This window comes from Talpa occidentalis, unplaced genomic scaffold, assembly GCF_014898055.3.
Source record: "Talpa occidentalis isolate TD23 unplaced genomic scaffold, MPIMG_talOcc4v2.1 talOcc4.10, whole genome shotgun sequence".
In the NCBI taxonomy this organism is placed as follows: domain Eukaryota; kingdom Metazoa; phylum Chordata; class Mammalia; order Eulipotyphla; family Talpidae; genus Talpa; species Talpa occidentalis.
The window spans coordinates 44,885,617-44,904,370 of NW_023600993.1; the positions used below are offsets into that span (position 1 = coordinate 44,885,617).

Sequence of the window (18,754 nt, forward strand, 5' to 3'; positions counted from 1 at the left end):
AAGGGCTTTCCGAGGTGGAGGTGATGTTTGTTTATACAGAGGAGAAAGTAGCCTTTTGAAGAGCTGAGGGCTGGGGAAGGAGCTCCAGCAGAAGGCACCTCCCTATTTGGTTTATTTGAGGGGCTGAAATGCAGTCAGAGACACAGAGGCATAGTGGAGGAGGAGAAATGTGGCAGCAGATGAGGCCGGGGAAGTGGGTGGGCGCCATATCATGTGAGTCTTTGTAGGCTCTGCTGAAGTGTTCAGATTTTATTATAAGCAGTGTGGGGTAACGGAAACATTTTAAGCCAGCAAGTGACAAATCCAACTTACATTTTGAAAATATTGGCTGCTTGATGCAGAATCAATATCTGATATTTGAGAAGAGTTGTTATTATCTCAGTGGTATTCAAAGGGATTGATGTCTCAGAAATTTGGGGAACAGATCTGTTTGACAAAAAAACTGGTGCTGTGCTGTGCTGGTAGTAAATGGATGGGGCCCAGGTTACCAAATATCGCGTGATGAATGCATCACCCTCCACAAGGAGGGACATCCTGCCTCCCACTTCACTTCTGAATATTCCCGCAGGATATGAGGATGGCAGAAAAAATCTGTTTGTAATGCATCGAGACTAGATCTTACATCTTTTTTTTTTTTAAGATTTATTTATTTATGCGTGCAAGAACTGGGGTACAGGCCAGAGGTGTGGGGGGGGGAGAGGATTCACCAGAAACAGAGTGGGGAACAGAACAGGCAGACTAACTGAAATACACTGCTGAGGGGAGCAGCAGACGAGACAAGAGAGGTCTGCTTTGCCATGTGGGTTGCTCCCTGGCTGGCCAGGGATTGAACTCGTGCTGCAGAGGCTTCAGATTGCTTCACAGCGCAGTGCTTAACCCCTTGCGCCACCAGGGAGGCCAGATCTTACATCTTTTTACACACAGAGGTTTTTGGCATTTTTCCAGGGAAATCAATGAAAAGTTGTTACCAAGTATTGTTTACTATTTTGAGAAACCAGGTTACTAATAGTCAGGCTTTTGAGTCCATCCTCTGCAGTGGATTTTGTGGTTGTCCCCTTCACAGAGATTCTCCCTTTGGAAGCAAGAAAAATCTCCTTCCTTGGGTCTTCTAGTGTGCTTGTGGCTGAATCTTAACATTTTGAAATTATTTTATTATTGATTCCCTTTTATTTCTCCTTCATATTATTTTATTGTGTTGATTTAAAAATTATTAGATGGGTAGGTATGTTACATTTACTAATAATTTCACTTCAAGATAATAGCAAATGGTATGGAAGATCTTTGCTTCAAAGGGTGTTTGATGGCTTGAGAACCCCTTCTTGGTCTTTTGCAATGCACACTAGATTTGCAAAGGAAAAACGGTGGCTGGGAAGAGGTTGAGGGGCTTGCTCAAGGTCATACAGTTAATGGAGAGTATAACCCAGGATTCAAACTCTGAAACCTGGCCTTTCAGTACGTGGCAATGCTGCCTACTGGGATACAGGGACACCTACCTCAGAGCTCCTTATAGTGGGGAACACTTACCCGTCCGAGCTCCTTGTCCTCCAAAGCCAAAACACCTGTGCTCTCTGTGAACAGCTTCACCTTCACAGCGGGCAGTGCATGGGTGGTGGAGAAGTCGCCCTGGGTGCCCCAGCTGCGAACAGAATCACAGAGATCAGTGTGGAGACATTTACATTGACAATGCTAAACCCAGCCTTCTTCTTTTCTGGTCAGGACAGTGCAGGGTTAACCCGAGGCAGCCTTGGCTGTCACTTCCTCATCTCTTTCCCTCCAAAGCTGCCAGAATGACAAAAGTGTTAATTAACTTGTTAGGCAAATGCAAGACAGATGCTCAGAAAGTTGCCAGGGGTCTTGACAGAGTACTATAAGGAATCACTTGGAATTAGCATGCAATCAACTTGGCAAGAACTTTCCCCCAGCTTTATATATTTGCTCTATCTATAAACTATTCCAGGGTAACCACTAACATTTCCTTGCATTCTTGGATTCTTTATTCTTGGAAGCTGCATTTCTAGACTTTGAGATGGGGCTTCATCTGATCTGGGTCAACACCTGACCTCTCAGTAGTAACAGGGAGGTGGCTGGTTATGTACAGGGCTCCCTCTGTTGGCAATGCTTTCCACCCTACTTTTCACCCTGCTACTTCTTCATGGCTCAGCTTAAGTACCATTTTTCCCAGGGAGTATGTTCCTTCATTTCCCAGTTTAAATTTAGTTCCAGTGTTAAATTCTCTTGAACATAATGCTCTATTTTCCACCCTAACGATCATTGGGTTTGTAATTATTTACTTGTGTGATTGTTTAATAGCTGAATTCTCTGATATTTTGTAAGCTCCATGAGCAGAGGACTATATTTTGTTTGTATTATATATCTAGTACTTAGCACAGTGCTAGGGACATGGAAGACACTTAATAAACAGATGATGTCAAGAGTACAGATTCTTTTAAAGAACTAAGAAAGAGGAACAGAAATACTTATGAACCGTTTTTTTTTTTTTCATTTTGCTTCATGATGACCCAAATTCTATATTGTAAAATAACCACTGAATGATTTTTAATAACTTTATGACATCTTATGGATATAAACTGCTTGACCATTGTTCTATTATTGAGATTGGGCTGGAAATTAATTTTGATTTCATTTCTGATTATTTCCTTGGGGTAAAGACTTAGAGAGGACATCATTTCTTCATTTATCAATGAACAACTGGTGCTTTTGCAAAGTTGCAGGAACTAGAACTATGCTCATCGAAAAACACAGTGCTGCTTTCAGCCTCCCCTGGTGGCGCAGGTGGTTGAGCACCGCGCTGTGAAGCTCTCTGCAGCCTCTGCAACGCCGGTTTGATCCCAGCCGGCTGGTAAGGGTCCCACATGGTGCGGCAGACCTCTCCTGCCTCGCCCGCTGCTCCCCTCAGCAGTGTATTTCGTCAATCTGCCTGTTCTGTTCCTTGCTCTGTCTCTGGTGAATCCTATTACCCTTCCGCGCATTTGGCCTGAACCCCGGTTCTTGTATAAATAAATAAAACAAATATTTAAAAACAAAACACACTGCTACTTTCAATATACCATTCCACATATTCAAGGCTTGGGGCACTTGTTCCCAAAATTCTTTCCATCAGGGTGGTTAAACTGAAAATTCAGAGCTTTTTGCTTGTATTAGGTGTCCTCATTCACTTTTTCTTGTGGTTTATATTGTCACTGTCACTTTTGTGGGCATTTGTTTGACTACAGGTTTGAACATTTTACTCTATGTTTGTTGCTTATTTATGGTTATTCTTTTGTAAATGGTGAAAATCTAACTTCTAGTCTCAATGTTATACTGAAATAAATCCCACTAACTAAACTCAAAGAGAGACAGAATTCAAAGATTTGACAAGAGCAACAGAACAATGGAAAAAAGGGGTGTATAGGAAAACGCCTCCTATATCCCCTTGGAATGAGACACTGTAAGCCACAAAGAGGTCTGGAGCCAAGTGTTCTGGGGTCTCCCATACAATATACCCCTAATGATATATCCCCCTTTTCTCCAGTAATATTTGGGGAGATCCAAGTGCATTAAATTGATTGAAGAAGCAGAACAGAAGTGGGCATGACACCTAGCAAGAAACAACAGATTTCAAACACAACAGCAAAATACTAGATGTACAGACAGAAGCTCCTGATAGGGGGACCTTTATTCTAGTAAAGGAGATGTGACAAGGCATAGGGTTTTGAACCCACCATTCTTAATTCAAATTCTAGCTTGTCACTTATGAGCTGTAAGACTTAGGTAAGTTAATTAACATCTGTATACCTCAGTTTCCTCAGCATTAAAATAATCTTATTTCAGGGTCTCCCTGGTGGCACAAGGGGGTAAGCACTGCACTATGAAGCAATCTGAAGCCTCGGAAGCACAAGTTCGATCCCTGGCAGGCCCGGGAGCAACCCACATGGCAAAGCAGACCTCTCCTGTCTCGCCCGCTGCTCCCCTAAGCAGTGTATTTCAGTCAGTCTGTTTCCCACTGTGTCTCTGGCGAATCCTCTCACCTCCCCCAGCCCCCATCTCTGGCCTGTACTCCAGCTCTTATATGCATAAATAAATAAATCTTTAAAAAAATCTTATTTCAGAATGCTTATAGTAGCAACAGACTTGGAACAGGATGAGAAACCAACATATTTTGACTACATTCCCTTCCCAAAATAATATGTAAGACATAATCTAGAAACAGTGGTGATCACTTTTATTTGTGATCAACACATATTTACTAAGTACTTATGAAGTTTCTGACTTTATAATAGGGAAGAAGGATGGATAGTGCCCTTCCTACCACATAAGGCATGCAGTAAAATAGCTACCTCCACACCCATTTCACAAATGAGAAAACTGAGAAGAAATTCAACAGTTTACCCATTTTGTCTGAGTGAATTGTTAGCAAAGTTGGCCTAGAAACTGAATCTCTTTAATTCCCACATTATAACTCTAACTGCTATTATCGTCATGATTATCAATGACAAGAATTATTAAATGATTAGCAATACTGTCAAAAAACATGATCATTAATTTATCATTTATGATTCATTGTGCTGCTGTTCATCTCTTTGGGCATTTATCATGCTTGGTCATTGAGCTGAGGAAGACTCCTCCTGGAAACCCTAAGAGTCTGGAATGAGACACTTTAAGCTACAAAGAGGTCTGCAGCCAGTGCTCTGGGGTCCCCCATACTATATCCCCATGATGCTATCCTCAGACCTAGTTTGTAGGATTTTTTGGCCAGCTCAGTGTGCACTAACTCAGTCTGTCTGAACCTCTTTTGTTACCCAAGGAAGTTCAGCTCATATGGTATTCAACATGCCTTGCATTATGGGGCAGGGCCAGACTTCTGAGACTCTGGAAGCTGGATAGAATTCAAACCATTGGAGGCTGCCCTGACAAACCCATGGGGACATTGAGTTGCTTTTCTTGTCCACCAAACCTGCAGCTGTGCTTTCAGCTTTCTACCATGACCCATGACTCACCTCAAGTTGTTAGGTCACTATTGAACCTCAACTTGACTAGCAGATTTAAAAATGGTAACCTGGCCCAGGCGAAAAGAAAAAAAGTGTCCAGTCTAATCAGGACTGTATTTATAATAAAAACAGCTAATATTTATGCAGCGATGACTGTGCTAGGTGCAAACTGCTATCTCAAAAAATGACCATACATTTTATCTTTTTATACCCTCTTGGTTATCCTGTGAAATGCTGGTAATTATTATCTCCATAGCTACAGATGAGGAAATTGAAGCTCAGAGAAGCTAGGTAACATGTCCAGCATCACAAGCAGGGAACACAACCCAAACTCTTAGCCATGCAACCATACTGCCTCCTTCAGATGTTTTAACAAATGATTTGTCCATGCCTTGATCCAGTTAACATCAGTCACCTTTGTAGCTCAAAGGGACAGTGCTGCTTTTAATACTGATAGAACTCTGGAAAACTCTGGCTTAGATGTATTTCACATGGTCAATGTCCTTCACAGAGTGCTACATACCCGACAGACAAATTAGCCAGTGGAGAAAGCATCAAAAATCTTGGCTTTTTGGTGGGGTTACACATCAATAAATAAATCTATTTCTCATTATTACATTCTTTTCTGTTCATTTCTTTTACTTTGTGGTGCACTGTCTATGGCTACTAAGATAAAAACCTCTTAAAGGTTTCCCAGAACTGAAATAAAAGTGTGCTTTAATTTGAAATGATCAGAGTCTGGTAATATTTATTACAGGCAGTGTTTGGGAAGTTAGCTGACTTCTGAACACAAGGAAGATAAAGGACAATGAGTGGGGTGTCCCTCTTTTGTGATCCTGTCATATCCAACACTACTCACACTGTATAACTAGCTCACAAAAATGCCCCAATTAGTCACTAATTATCAAGTGCTTATGGCTTGCCAGGTCTTGAGCTGAGTGCTGTTCATGGATTATCTCATTTAATCTTTTTGACAGTTCTATAAGTACATTCTTTTATTATCTCCACTTTATAACGGAGAAACTAGGACTTGGAGAAGCTCAGTAACTGGGCCAGGTTTCAGGCTTCAAACTCAGAGTTTCTGAGCCCAAAGCTCATGCATTAGTCACACAGCATTACTGCCTCTCAATCACTCATCACATAGTGTTATAGTATAGTCTGATAACTACCTATGTGTATCTGGCTCTTCTTCTACATGGTGCACACAACATGTTATTTTTTGTTTTTTAATCTCCTGCACCTAGCACAGGGCCTGGCACACAGTATGTGTTGTGTAATGATTAGAAAGAAGCAACAAATCCAGAGTAACCCATGTCACCAAATGCAGGGGATTGTGGAGAGATGTGGAACATGAGATTACTAAACTCAGGACTTGCTCTTCTTGAGAAGCAGTTGTTTTCTAGGAGTTCACAGACTCTCAGAGGATCAGGCAGCAGCTGGCAGCAAGGCGGGAAGACCCAGCAAATGCAGCATCTAGGATGGCACTCTGAGGAGCAAGGTGAAGGCCCTTGAGGGTCCCAGAGTGTTAGTGCATGGAGCCATGGACTGGAAGCCAATGGGTATAATTCTGGAAAAGGCCACCAAGTTATAAAATAAACTATTATTATTACTTCTGGTCTTTTGGCCATGAGCACACAAACATAGACTACAGCAGTGCCATTCACAGAGACACTTCCAAATATGAAAGCAATGTGTATTGAGATGTGTGTCCATTCCAAACCAAATACCTTTTGCAAGAGCATGAGGAATAGATGAACAGCCCCGCTGAGTAGCCTACATGCAAGATGAGGCTTTGGATAAACCGACTTAACGCTGCTTAGAGATCACACCCCTGTTAAATCCTTCACTGCTCCCTTCGTTCAGGAAATACTTCTTGAATGTCTAACATGTGCAAATCACTGAGTTAGGTGCTGCTGTGGATTCAAAGGTAAATGAAATATCAATGCTGCCCTTATAGATATTATGTTGTGCTAGGGGAGATGCTTTGTGCAGAAATGATCATGCTTACTAGATGTGAGTGTGAGTCTTGGCTTTCACATCTACAAATTGGGGATAATAATGTTACTGGCCCCAGAGGGTCAAAGACTAAGTAGGACATAAGCTGTTGCATAATGGGTAATCAACTCAGTACCTACCACACAGAGAAAGCTCTAAAAAATGTAATAGTATTATAGACTAGGGGTTGATGTGCTGTGGCCCATAGGTCAAGTTGGCCAACCACCTGTTGAGGTGTGGCTCATGAGAAAAACATGCCTTCTAATTTTTAAATAGCTGTAAATAATCAAAAGAAATGTAATATTTTGTGACACGTGAAAATTACATGAAATTCAGATTTCCATGCCATCAATAACATTTTATTATAACACAGCTACGTGTGCTCATTTGCTTAGAGTGCTGTTTTACTGCTTGAAAGGCATAGTTGAGTAGCTACAACAGAGACCATATGTCCAACAAGCCTAAAATAGTTACTGTCCGGCCCTTTACAGAAAAAGTGTGCAGACTCCTGCTCTTATCTACACATACACTCACTGATTCGGCCTTACGGGAATACTTTTATCTGCATCAGCAGATTATAAGCATGCTCACCTGGGCACCCCCACAAAGCTAAATGGTAGACATGCACTTACAAGGATAGCTACCCCACTCTGATCCAGTTTGCTGCCCTGAGTTCTTCATGGGGCTCTTTCTAGCACTCTTGGAGTATGGGAAAATTTGGGATTGTGTATCACACAGCATTTCAGACACGTGGTGTCCAAATGCTGCTTCTAGATTCACTTGAGCTGGCTGACTCATTTAGTCACACTACATCATTATTAATATCAAATAATAAACATGAGTAGCAGATAATTCATATTTGGGGGTTTGGAGAAGACTTTTAAAGTCACAGCACATTATTTCTCCAAACTTATTCCACAAAGCCACTGCTTTGAAAGTGAACACTTTGATCTGGGGGAGAAAATAAGGGAGAGGAATATGTTTGGGTGAGGGGAGGGAGAAATTCTCCGGCAGAGCCACCTTGTGCTGTGTGTGGCGAGCAGCTGCTTCATCGCAGTCACATCTCTGTTTACTATTTAAAGCCTCTTATTTGCGGAAGCCTCCTCAGACCATATGTTATCAACAAATGTTGCTAATCAAATACACACAGTAATTTTCATTAGAATTTCCCCCACCTCCCTCCCCCCACATGAACAAAAAACAACATTTGCCACAAAGGGAATATACCTCCCCAAATGACAGTAAACATCCACTCCAAACCTTTGACAACAGACTGATATTTATGAATGCCTATGTGAGTAAGCCAAAAACACATCCACTTTAGGCAAATAAGGACCCTTGGAAAATTGTGTTTTGTGCAGGCTGGTGTTGGGGGAAGATGTCATTAGTTGCCATGGCGATGCTCAGCATTAAGGCCATAATTCATGTCATGGACTGAGACTGGATTTGCATTTATTCAAGGTATATGGCTCATGTGAGTTGGATGGTAAATTGTTCCAGTTCATAAAATTAACTGTGGGCTTTAACAAGGCAGAAGAGTCATTTGAATGGATGAAAGTGCTGTGGGCCCGTTGCTAAGATGGAAAGTTAGTAATTGCTTGGAGACAACTGCATTATAATCTTTTGGTCTGCCTCTCAGCAGACTGCATGATATTCAACGCCAAGTGAATCAATTGTGCCATCACAGTGTGTCTCATGCAAGCTAATTGACAGGATGCGATTCGGGGGCCTTTAATGTATTAGAAAAACTAAACTACCTCTTCTCTACACACTGCTTTATAGACACTGGGTTGTCTGGGAGGCAGAGAGTAAAGAATGTTTCACCTACTTGACATGTCCCCTCTCCAGGAATCTGAAGTCACACACGCCCAAGCCTCGGTTTTCACTTTCCTTGCTCACATCTATTCCTCCAAGGCTTCTCTAACTTAGTCAAAGGAACTACCAGCCACCTGGACATTATTTTTGTTCTCTCCTCTTCATCCCACGTCACCAGATCTCTCATTTCTTTCACATATATCACATATCTGACCATGGCTATGGAAGAAAAGAAAATCTGAAAAGGAAGGCTGGACAGAAGAGGATGGGGGGCTATTTAAAGAGGGTTTTCAGTTAAAACTCCATGAAGATAGCAATTACCACCTGCACATCTTTATTTGGTTTTTGCTTGTCTCGTCCTGCTGGAATATAAACTCTCCAAGGGCAGAAATCTACCTTCCCAGTTCTAGCATGGTGCCTGACACCTAGGCATGTTCTAATGGCATTTTTGAAGGAATGAATACATTAAATTGTGAGTTCCTCCATACACATATACATATACAGAGATGGATTCAGGCTGAAAGTGAACTTTAACAATGCTTGATTATCATCAATTTATAGCCATTGGTAGGGTTTAAAGAGGAAGAATAGGAAGATTCTCTACTATAAACATCTTAAAGGCAAGTCCATTGTGCTCACTGTTAGGTTCCAATGTTTAACTGAGTATGCAGTACAGAGAAAACGTTCAAGAAATGCCTATTGAACAAGGGCCAAAGGGAATAATAGATGCAAGTCTTCATTTAAAAACCATGTATCTGTGTATCAATTCTTTTTTCTCATTAGCTACATGATCTTGGACAAGCCATAGGCAGAACCTCATTTTGTTCACCTAGATAACAGAGGAGGGGAACTAATTATCTTTTTGTTCTGGAGATTTCATTCTTGGCATTTCCTTTGGATTCCTTTAAAGAGTTTCCTTCTCTCTGTTTATATGTGGCTACTTTTTTTCCCATTAGAGACCTTAGTGTACTAAACTGCTGTTTTAAAGTCCTGTTCTGCTCATTCCAAAGTCTCTGCCATATCTGAGTCTGGTTATGATGCTTGCTTGTCTCCTCAGATCATGTGCTTTGTCTTTTAGCATGTCTTCTAACTTTTGCTGGAAGCCGAAGGTGATGTACTGGATGAAAGGAAGTCAGGATGGCTCCAGCAGCAATTTTTGCTCCTGGGCTTCTGCTGCAGTTGGCTGTGATTTGCTTGTTTATATTTCTAATTTGGGGGGCAGCAGTTTGGACCTCAATTCTCTGACAGGTCTAAGAAGAGATGCTGATTTTCATTTTGTTTCACCTTTTTGTTGTTGTTGTGAGGAAGGGAACTATCACTTCTAAGCTCCTTATATGCTAGACTGGAAACCGGAAATCCACCAGTGCCTGATGTCTCAAAATCCTGTCCAGCTGTGACAGCTTGGACTGTATTCTTCATTGAAGTCTGACTCACAAGAGAACATATAGGTGGTCGCTAAGAGCTGACCTACATGGGAAACCCAATATTGGAATTGAGTAAGAGGACTAGGGTGGGCAGGTGGCATGCTGTGCTTTGACAGGGGGTTGGGGGAGGGCCTGGGATTGAGTGCCACGGGATTTATGGGCTGGGTAGAGTGGAGAGGAGCTATCAAAAGATAAATAGTAGGCATGATAGCACATTACAAGGCTGGTGTGTCAGTGATGCAATTTCTGAAGTGATGTTTTATAGTGTGGCCCAAATATATCCCTTGTCATTGCAAAAGGAGGTGGGGTTTCTGTCATTGGAAATGATGGCTCTCTACCCAGTCTGGGATTCTCCTACATCTATACATCACCCAGCTGTCTTTCTCTATCATCTGTATCATCTATTATTCCAAGTTTCTAAGGACTTTTAGAGAAAATCACATTGCTTACTGTAAGACAGACCAAGAAAAGAAGAAAGACATTCTTAAGTGGTTGTTGGGAATGCACTCATTCACTCTCTCTTCCCTGTGAGTCAGCGAACCCTTACTTAATTTCCAGGACTGGGCTTTTTCCTCTAACTGTTCTTGTAACATGAGCTGGTCATTATGGTTGCAAACTATGATCTCATAAATAAATTGGAGGCACTATGGTTTATTTTGTCTTTAGATAAAATAGGTGTCCTATGCCTTAGGACACCTTGCAGCATCCAGAGAGCTCAAGGGTATGTAAGACCCAAAATATTGACAAAGATGTAAAACAATGGTACTTCAATAAATTTTTTTTTTTAACACATACACACACATGACCCACACTGCAAGTCAGCTAGGTCAAACCTGTCAAGAGACCAGGGGAATTACAAAATTCATTGCAAAACCCCTTTGCATTCCAATCAGCTCCACTAATAATATGAGTCAAACAAGGAACAATGATGGGGAAAGGCAGACTGAAAGATTTTGAATTGAAACCTGAAGATCACTTTGGCCATGTCCCTTATTTACAAAACAGAAGCTGGTGCAGTAGGAGAAAATTCTGGAGTCAAACTATGTTATTTATATCATCTACCAGCTTTATTATTTCACACAAATTTATTAGCTACTCAGGTCTCAGACTTCATGTTTATAAGATGGAAACATTAACAGTATCTACCTTACAGGGCTTTCCCCAATTATAATAAATGAGAGAAGCACTTAGTACAATTTAAGTTTTTAATAAAGGGCAGGCACATTACCTAGGGAGTGAGGGACTGAATGAGCAGGCTTTGGAATCTGGCTGCCTGGGTACCATACCCAGCTATACTTCACTGTGAGACACTGAGCAGCTAACTGAACCTTTCATGGTGTTTATTTTTTTTTTTTACCTTTAAAATGGGGGTGTTACAATACTTCCCTCTTAGAATTCTCTTGCAAGAATTAGATGAGGACATGGTAGCCTCATCATCATAAAGTGCTCATCTCAAAGATACACAACATAGCACAAGAATTAAACATCAAAATAGGAGTTGACCACGCGAATGTTTTGAAATCATTTAAACTATAGCTTTTGTGTTTTCTCTGTCTGAGGAAAAAAAAATTGAGACTTGAATTGGGTTTCATTTTTTGGCATCTTGGAAAAGTTAGTGCTAAAAACTTGTCCTCATTTTCTCTGATTTTCTTCTCTGAGAGCCTGAAACACTTCCTCTCACCCCCATCCTGTTTATCTTCTTCACTGGCCTTCACTTGACCCTGGGAGGTGGAGGATATCATTGTTCAATGAGCTTCACTCACTCCTGCTTTCCCCAAGAGAATTTTTTTTCTGACTCATTGATATTGGGTTTGTCCTTATGACTATTTGCTTTCACTTCACTGTAGGTCGACTATATTCCCCCAACTTGATTTTGAATTCCCACAATGTGATTTTGGGCAGGGGTGGGGGGGCGGGCAAGTTGGCATTAGCAGATGTGATAGACACAGAACACTTGCATGGCTGGGCTTGGTTTCCTATGCCTCTGTCATCACTGTGCATAGGGTTCCTACAGGCAGCTGTTATCCCTTCAATCTGGATCCTAGAATGATCTATGTGGAACAGACCTGGGCCCAACTCATGGTGAAGTGTCAAGGCCAATCAGCTGCAGTTTAAATCAGAACCATCCTGCTATGCGTGGCATGAACCAGCTGAACACCTCCCCCCAACCCCAATTTGCAGAGCAGTGAATAAAATGGCTTTATCCCATTGGGTTTTGAGATGGCTTGTGACCTAGCAGTACCTAAAGGATAAAGTCCTTTTAACTGGCACTAATCATACCACTCTGCTTCTACTCCATGTTTGGTACATGGGTTTTATGTACTTAGTTATATCATTCCCTGGAGGGCCCAGGCACATCTCATAGCCTTTTCATACTATTAAAGAGTCCATGGAAGTCACGCAAAAAACACCTGCCTAATGACCCTCCTGGTTTTAAAGAAATAGCTTATATGTCCTCAGAGAACAATTTGCCTGTATGCCAGTGTGAAATGAGGCAGTCTCCCTACAGTGTGAGTACTGGACTGAGGCCTGATTCTGCTGGCCAAGGCTGCCACAGGCACTGTCTAGGTGCCCTAATGAGCAAGAGTGTCATTACTTCCCAGGGACAAGGCAGGCAGCCAATGTCTGTCAACCCACTCATGGTCAAGTGCTTGCACGAGAAGCCCTAACCACATCAAAGATGTGAATCAAGCCTTCTTCATGGAAGGTATGACCATTAATCCAAATTCAGTAGAACTCAAGGCCCCTGATATTTGTGGCTTGGTTTGGGTGGGTACAAAGTTGTGGTGGCACATAGAGGAAGCACTTGGGGGTTTTGGGAATGGTCATTCAGGGCTTTGGCTGCCCTCCAAGCAGCCAGCCATTCCTGTGAGACCTCTTAGTTGCCTTTGGTGGAGGGGATTATGGGAGCTATTGTTGGTTTTGTTTTCATGGGCTTGGTTCCCATTTTCCCACAGAGAGGGATCCTCGAGGACATTGTTGCATGCCATGCTTGTCTCTTTCTTGAGGGACTGGCTTGTGGATTTGTTCTTTTTTTCTCTCCATTTAACATTTATAAGAAATCACTGGGAGTGGTCATGGGTGCCAGGAACTTCAAAGGAAAATGGTGAATGAAGAGGTTGGTCAAATGCCCTTCAGTAAGGACTGAGGTATGGTCTGAAAGCATTGGGGAAGTTGCTTTTGAGGCCAAGTACATACTCAATCTGGAGTCAGAGAGTTGTTCTTGAAAAGCGACACATCTCACTTGTAGGGAAATATCACCACTGCTCAACCAGATTCTAATATACTGATTGTCTCAGTGGAGTGAAAAAAACTCCTCTGTTCTCAATCAGATAATGTTCTCCTTGCACAGAACACCAGGGTCCCTCCTCCACCCCAGCATGAGCTACTCTTTGGAATTTCCACTTCTTTAATATTCAATGTGCTCAAGGTATCCCAAACCATCTTGTAAAAAATGTACAAAAAAACTGATGAAAGTTAAATTGAGTTGCAATCAACTAGTGGTCATAGGTTAATTTAATTTGATATTAATTTTAATGTTGCAATTATCTTTATTTATCTTAGACTTAATCCATTTCCTTTTGAGGTCTGCATAGTTTCCTAGGCTTTTGAAAAATATTTGGGCCCAGGTACTGTACCTATCTGGTCCAGAAGTTTGGAGTCATCTTGGTCCTAACTTCAAAATACAGACAGAATCTGACTACTTCTCACCACTTCACAGATCTCACTTTGGTTTAAAGACAACATCATCTCTCTCCTAATTTACTGCAATAAGTGTCCAACTTATTTTAACATAATTTGTGTCCCCCTAACTCACAGAAGCCAGGACAGTTTTTTAAAGGCAAGGCAGGAAGGATCACATTTCTGCTCGAAATCCTCTAGTATTTTCCGTCCTTAATAAAAACAAATGACAGTCTTCATTATGTCGGTCTACAAGGTTCTACATGAATTGGATCTTCATTGTCTCTGATCTTGTCACTTTCATTGTACACTCAGCTCTAGCCACCACAGTCTCTTGCTATTCTTCAAATGTGCTAAGCATGTTCCCTCTCTGAAATGACCCTCCCTTAGCATTCAGAATGAATATCTCTCTCAGCCTCTTTGGGCTCTGCTAAAGTCACTTATCAGCAAAGTCTTCCCTTACTGTCTATGTAAAATATAACATCTCTGGCACTCTTTGTTTTTCTTTCCTACTTTATATTTCTCTTTAGTACTTATAGTCATCTGGCATATATTTCACTTTTGTTGTCAGTTTATTACCTATCATTAAAAGTCATGTTCTGTGAAGGGCAAGAGTTTTTGTCTGCTGTTCTCTGCCACATCTATATCTAACCTAAGGCATGACTCATTTTAGACACTTCACAAATACTTATGGAATAAACAATCATTTTTAAAATAGTGTTACTGGAGAGTTCTAAAGTCAGTATAAATTTCATGCATTATAAATAGAATATTCCAAATGTGCTAGGCCAGCTGGGAATCCTTTCTTTGCTATTTATAAGCTATGGAAATGTGAGAAGTGACTTAATTTTTTTTTTAATTTTAGATCACATCTTTTATCTATCACTCTCCTTTTTTAAAGATATTATTTATTTATGCATACAAGAATGGGGGTGTAGGCCAGAGGTGTGGGGGTGAGAAGATTCACCAGAGACAGAATGGGGAACAGAACAGGTGGATTGACTGAAATACACTGCTGAGGGGAGCAATGGGCGAGATAGGAGAGGTCTGCTGCGCCATGTAGGTTAGCTCCCTGGCCTGATCGAACTCATTCCACAGTGCCTGTCAATAGCTTGATAGCACTGACTTAACCCCTGCACTACCAGGGAAGTCCTATTTATCTTTTTTACTAATTAAAATTTTTTTCTTACATCATTGTCCCCATAGTTCTTCCACCACCATATCACCCATGAGCCATCACTATATTCCCTTGTGTTCATATTGACTTAATTCTTTAGGTCTTAGCTTCTTCATCTGAAAACTCATTGAGTTTCAGCTCCTAAGCTGTTATGAAGTGGAATGAAATAAAACACATACGGCAACTGGCAGAATGCCTATCACATATACAGTACTGAATAAACAGTAATAGGTGAAGTGATAATAATGGGACTGTACATAGGCTTTTTGTCTAGTCTGTACAGGAGCCCACTCAGAATTCTTTCATTCGCTACCCAACCTTAAAACTCTCACAGTATTCCTGTCTGCTTCATCCTGACCCACCCCTTACTAGATTTTCTGTACAAATTCACAGTTCCTTAATCTTCTGAGTCTCCTGGTTCCACTTATTTTAATCCAAATTAATTCAGTAGATAAGGGCCCTGATTGCTGAAGGGAACTGTTATGCTTCTAATGAAGATGAGTCACTTGCCTGATGCATGTCAGGCAAGTGACTTCTGACCCATACTTGCAAAACCAGAAGCTGTAACAATAACGCACAATTGGGGAAAATAGGGAATTGAGTAAACAGCTGCCCTTGCCACTCTGAGCTTTCCAGCGCATGGGAGCAGGCTTAACATCATTAGTCCTCAATTGTTGTTTTCTGTAGTTATCTGTTCATCCATCCACATATTTACTCCCCAGTCTAATCTATCATAAACACCACATGTACCAGGTCCTGTTCTGGACTAGAGGCAAGACTCAGTGAATATAGGTGACAGGGCCTCTGCACACATAAAGTTCTTACTGTTTGCATGACAGACAATAGCCAAAAATATAAACACAATGATTTCTGACAAGGATAGAAGTTATAAAGACAGTGCAAACACACCGGCGTTTCCTGTGTCAGGTGCAGAAAGAGATACAGCAGACCCAGCTATGACAGACCATTAAATAGCTATGTGATCTTGGGTATATCTCATAATGCCCTCTGAGGCCCAAATTTCTCATGTGCAAATGGGGATAAAAAACAATATTTTCCTCTTGGGTTTGTTGTGAGGATTAAATGAGATAATGGATATTAAGGCCTCAGCATGGTATCTGGTGCCACTGGGAATTTTGATAAATGTTAGCTGGTTTGTGATTCACAATGATAATTTGTCAGGAATGTACAGGATATACTGGTGTAAAGAGAGGCAGGGGGACATGCAGCAGTTTAGATGGGACAAGATAAGGGTCTCTTGGTATCATGGGTTGGAGAGAGGATGTTGTGGTACTAAAACACAGAATTCCAGGCTCCACCCCATACCTAATATGCAAGCATTTATACAGAGCAGTCTATCCAGGAACATCCCTTTACTGGTCTTCCATGGTGATGTTGCCACTTGGCTCCGTCTGTGAACTACTATAGACATACGGTTTGCGTACACTGCAAGGATTAGTCTCTAGTCTTTAGCAGAGTACAGACCTATAAGAAATACTTTGATCAAGACACACAAATCAAAGACTTCCTCTCAGTATTAGGTGGCCCTTAAAGGAAAGAAATAATAATCGCTAAGTTTCCTCAAGATGCTGACCACAGGTAAATGATCTTTTCTAGTTTGTAAGCTGTTAAGAGGTACATTGAAACTATTAGAATGACAACTTTGTAAGAGCTACTATAATAATGACTCCTAGTAGGAAGTTATAAGAGCGAAGAGTGACTTTCCCCAGCCAATGACGATGATAATAACAAAGCTCTGGGGACTTGCTATGTGCCACTCAGAGTGTTAGCTATCTTTAAGTGGATCATCTCATTTAGTAAGATAAGAATTAAACCTGAGTTCAGTGAACACTGACGACCACATGTAGTCAGATCAAGTCAGCCAAAGTAAGGAGGCTTGCTTCAGGCAGCATGTCTGAGGCCCCAATTTATACTCCACTACCAGAAAACAGGTCTAGATGAAGAAAGAAAGCCCTGCCTTGAGGTAACTGTCTCAGAAATTTTTTTAAAGGTTTATTTTATTTATATATGCATACAAGAGCTGGGGTGTAGGCCAGAGGTACAGGGGGTGGGAGGATTCACCAGAGACAGACTGGGAATCAGAACAGGTGGATTGACTGAAATACACTGCTGAAGGGAGCAGTGGGTAAGACAGGAGAGGTCTACTGTGTCATGTGGGTTAGCATCCTGGCCAGGGATCAAACTCATGTCGCAGTGGCTGGCGATAGCTTCATAGTGCTAAGACTTAACCCCTTGTGCCACCAAAGAGGCCCTGCTGCAGAATATTGAGGGACTATTGAGTAACCAACAGTTATGAGGCCAACACAGAATTTAGAGAGATAGAGATGGAAGGGGACAGGCATTAGGAGGAGGAACAGGAAGAGAAGAAAAGAGGGAGAATAATGAAAGAGAATGAAGAAGCGAAAGAAAAAGTCCCTGTCTCTGAGTAAAAGGTGATCAGTAAATTTATTGAAATCAGAATTCAGCACTACTAGAGTTTAAACTCTCCTCTTAGAGTTTTCAGATTACATGAATAATAGACAATTCCATGAGCCTATTAGTGCTGCCACATAACTTTACCTCCTTCCAGCGTTGGAGGAGAGCAGAATATGACTGCACCACTTTTCAATTAGGCTCCCGTTTATATCACCCTAAGGAATGCTGTGTTGTTTTTTTCTTTCCCTACAAATACCCTCCCTTCCTCCTATTTGACGATCAGCAGCTTCGGTTCTAGCACTTCATCATCAGCACAATAAAATCAAGATTATTTCCTCTTATCAATCATCTAAGAAAATTCATTGCACTGTGGTCATTAATTTCATCACTTTAAGTGGTGAATTATAATTTCATTATCCATTATGATTGCTTGTAAATTTTTACGAATTACTTGCATCATTAAAAATTCAACATGTGCTTAACATGAAAATGCAGAGCTGTTTGGATCAAATAGATTTTTTTTCTTTTCCTTCTGTTTTGTGTCAGGCATAAATATTGGTGCTGTTTAGGGTGTTGAAACTCTCTTTTCTCCTTCATAGAAGGTGGCATGAAATAAATCGATGCTCTGGGCAAGAGTGAGAGAAAATGCCAACAAAATAAGAGATGTGACACAAACGAGTGATTGACATATGATGTAGCTGTTCCTGGAGCAGTGGTGATGCTGGGCAGTTGGAATGTTTGATATATATTCATACTCAGGGAGTGTGATTGCAATTTGATGGTCATGTACAAGGACCTGGGTTCTGCTAATGCTTTATATGCAATAATGGATAATGTTACAGCACATCTTGTTTGTAATTCCACATTTTTGTATACTGTCAACATCTTTGTCAGCTCTGTTTGCTATAACAAGTACCAGAGACCATGTGATTTAAACAACCAAAACTATTTCTCACAGTTCCGGAGACTGGTAAGTTCAAGTGCAAGCAGATTCAGTGTCTGCTAAGAGACCTCTTCTTGGTTGTGTCCTCACATGGCAGAAAGTAAGATCATCTCTTTAATGTCTCTTCTGTTAAGGGCACTACTCCCACTCATGAAGACAACACCCTCATGGCCCAGTTACCTCCCAAAGGCCCCACCTCCAAGTACCATTACCTGGAGGGGTGAAGGCTTCAACATAAGGATTTTAGGGGGACACAAACATGAAGTCCATAATATTTCATCCCTGAACATCAAAA

At 41.2% G+C, this 18,754-nt stretch overlaps 1 protein-coding gene across 1 annotated transcript in view; it reads right to left on the reverse strand.

The window, feature by feature from the left end:
- Positions 1 to 18,754, reverse strand: part of CADPS (calcium dependent secretion activator) — a 445,600-nt gene that overhangs the window by 179,728 nt on the left and 247,118 nt on the right. The window contains 1 exon segment of the mRNA XM_054695215.1: positions 1,525 to 1,636. Within this exon segment, the coding sequence (XP_054551190.1) occupies positions 1,525 to 1,636 (112 nt within the window).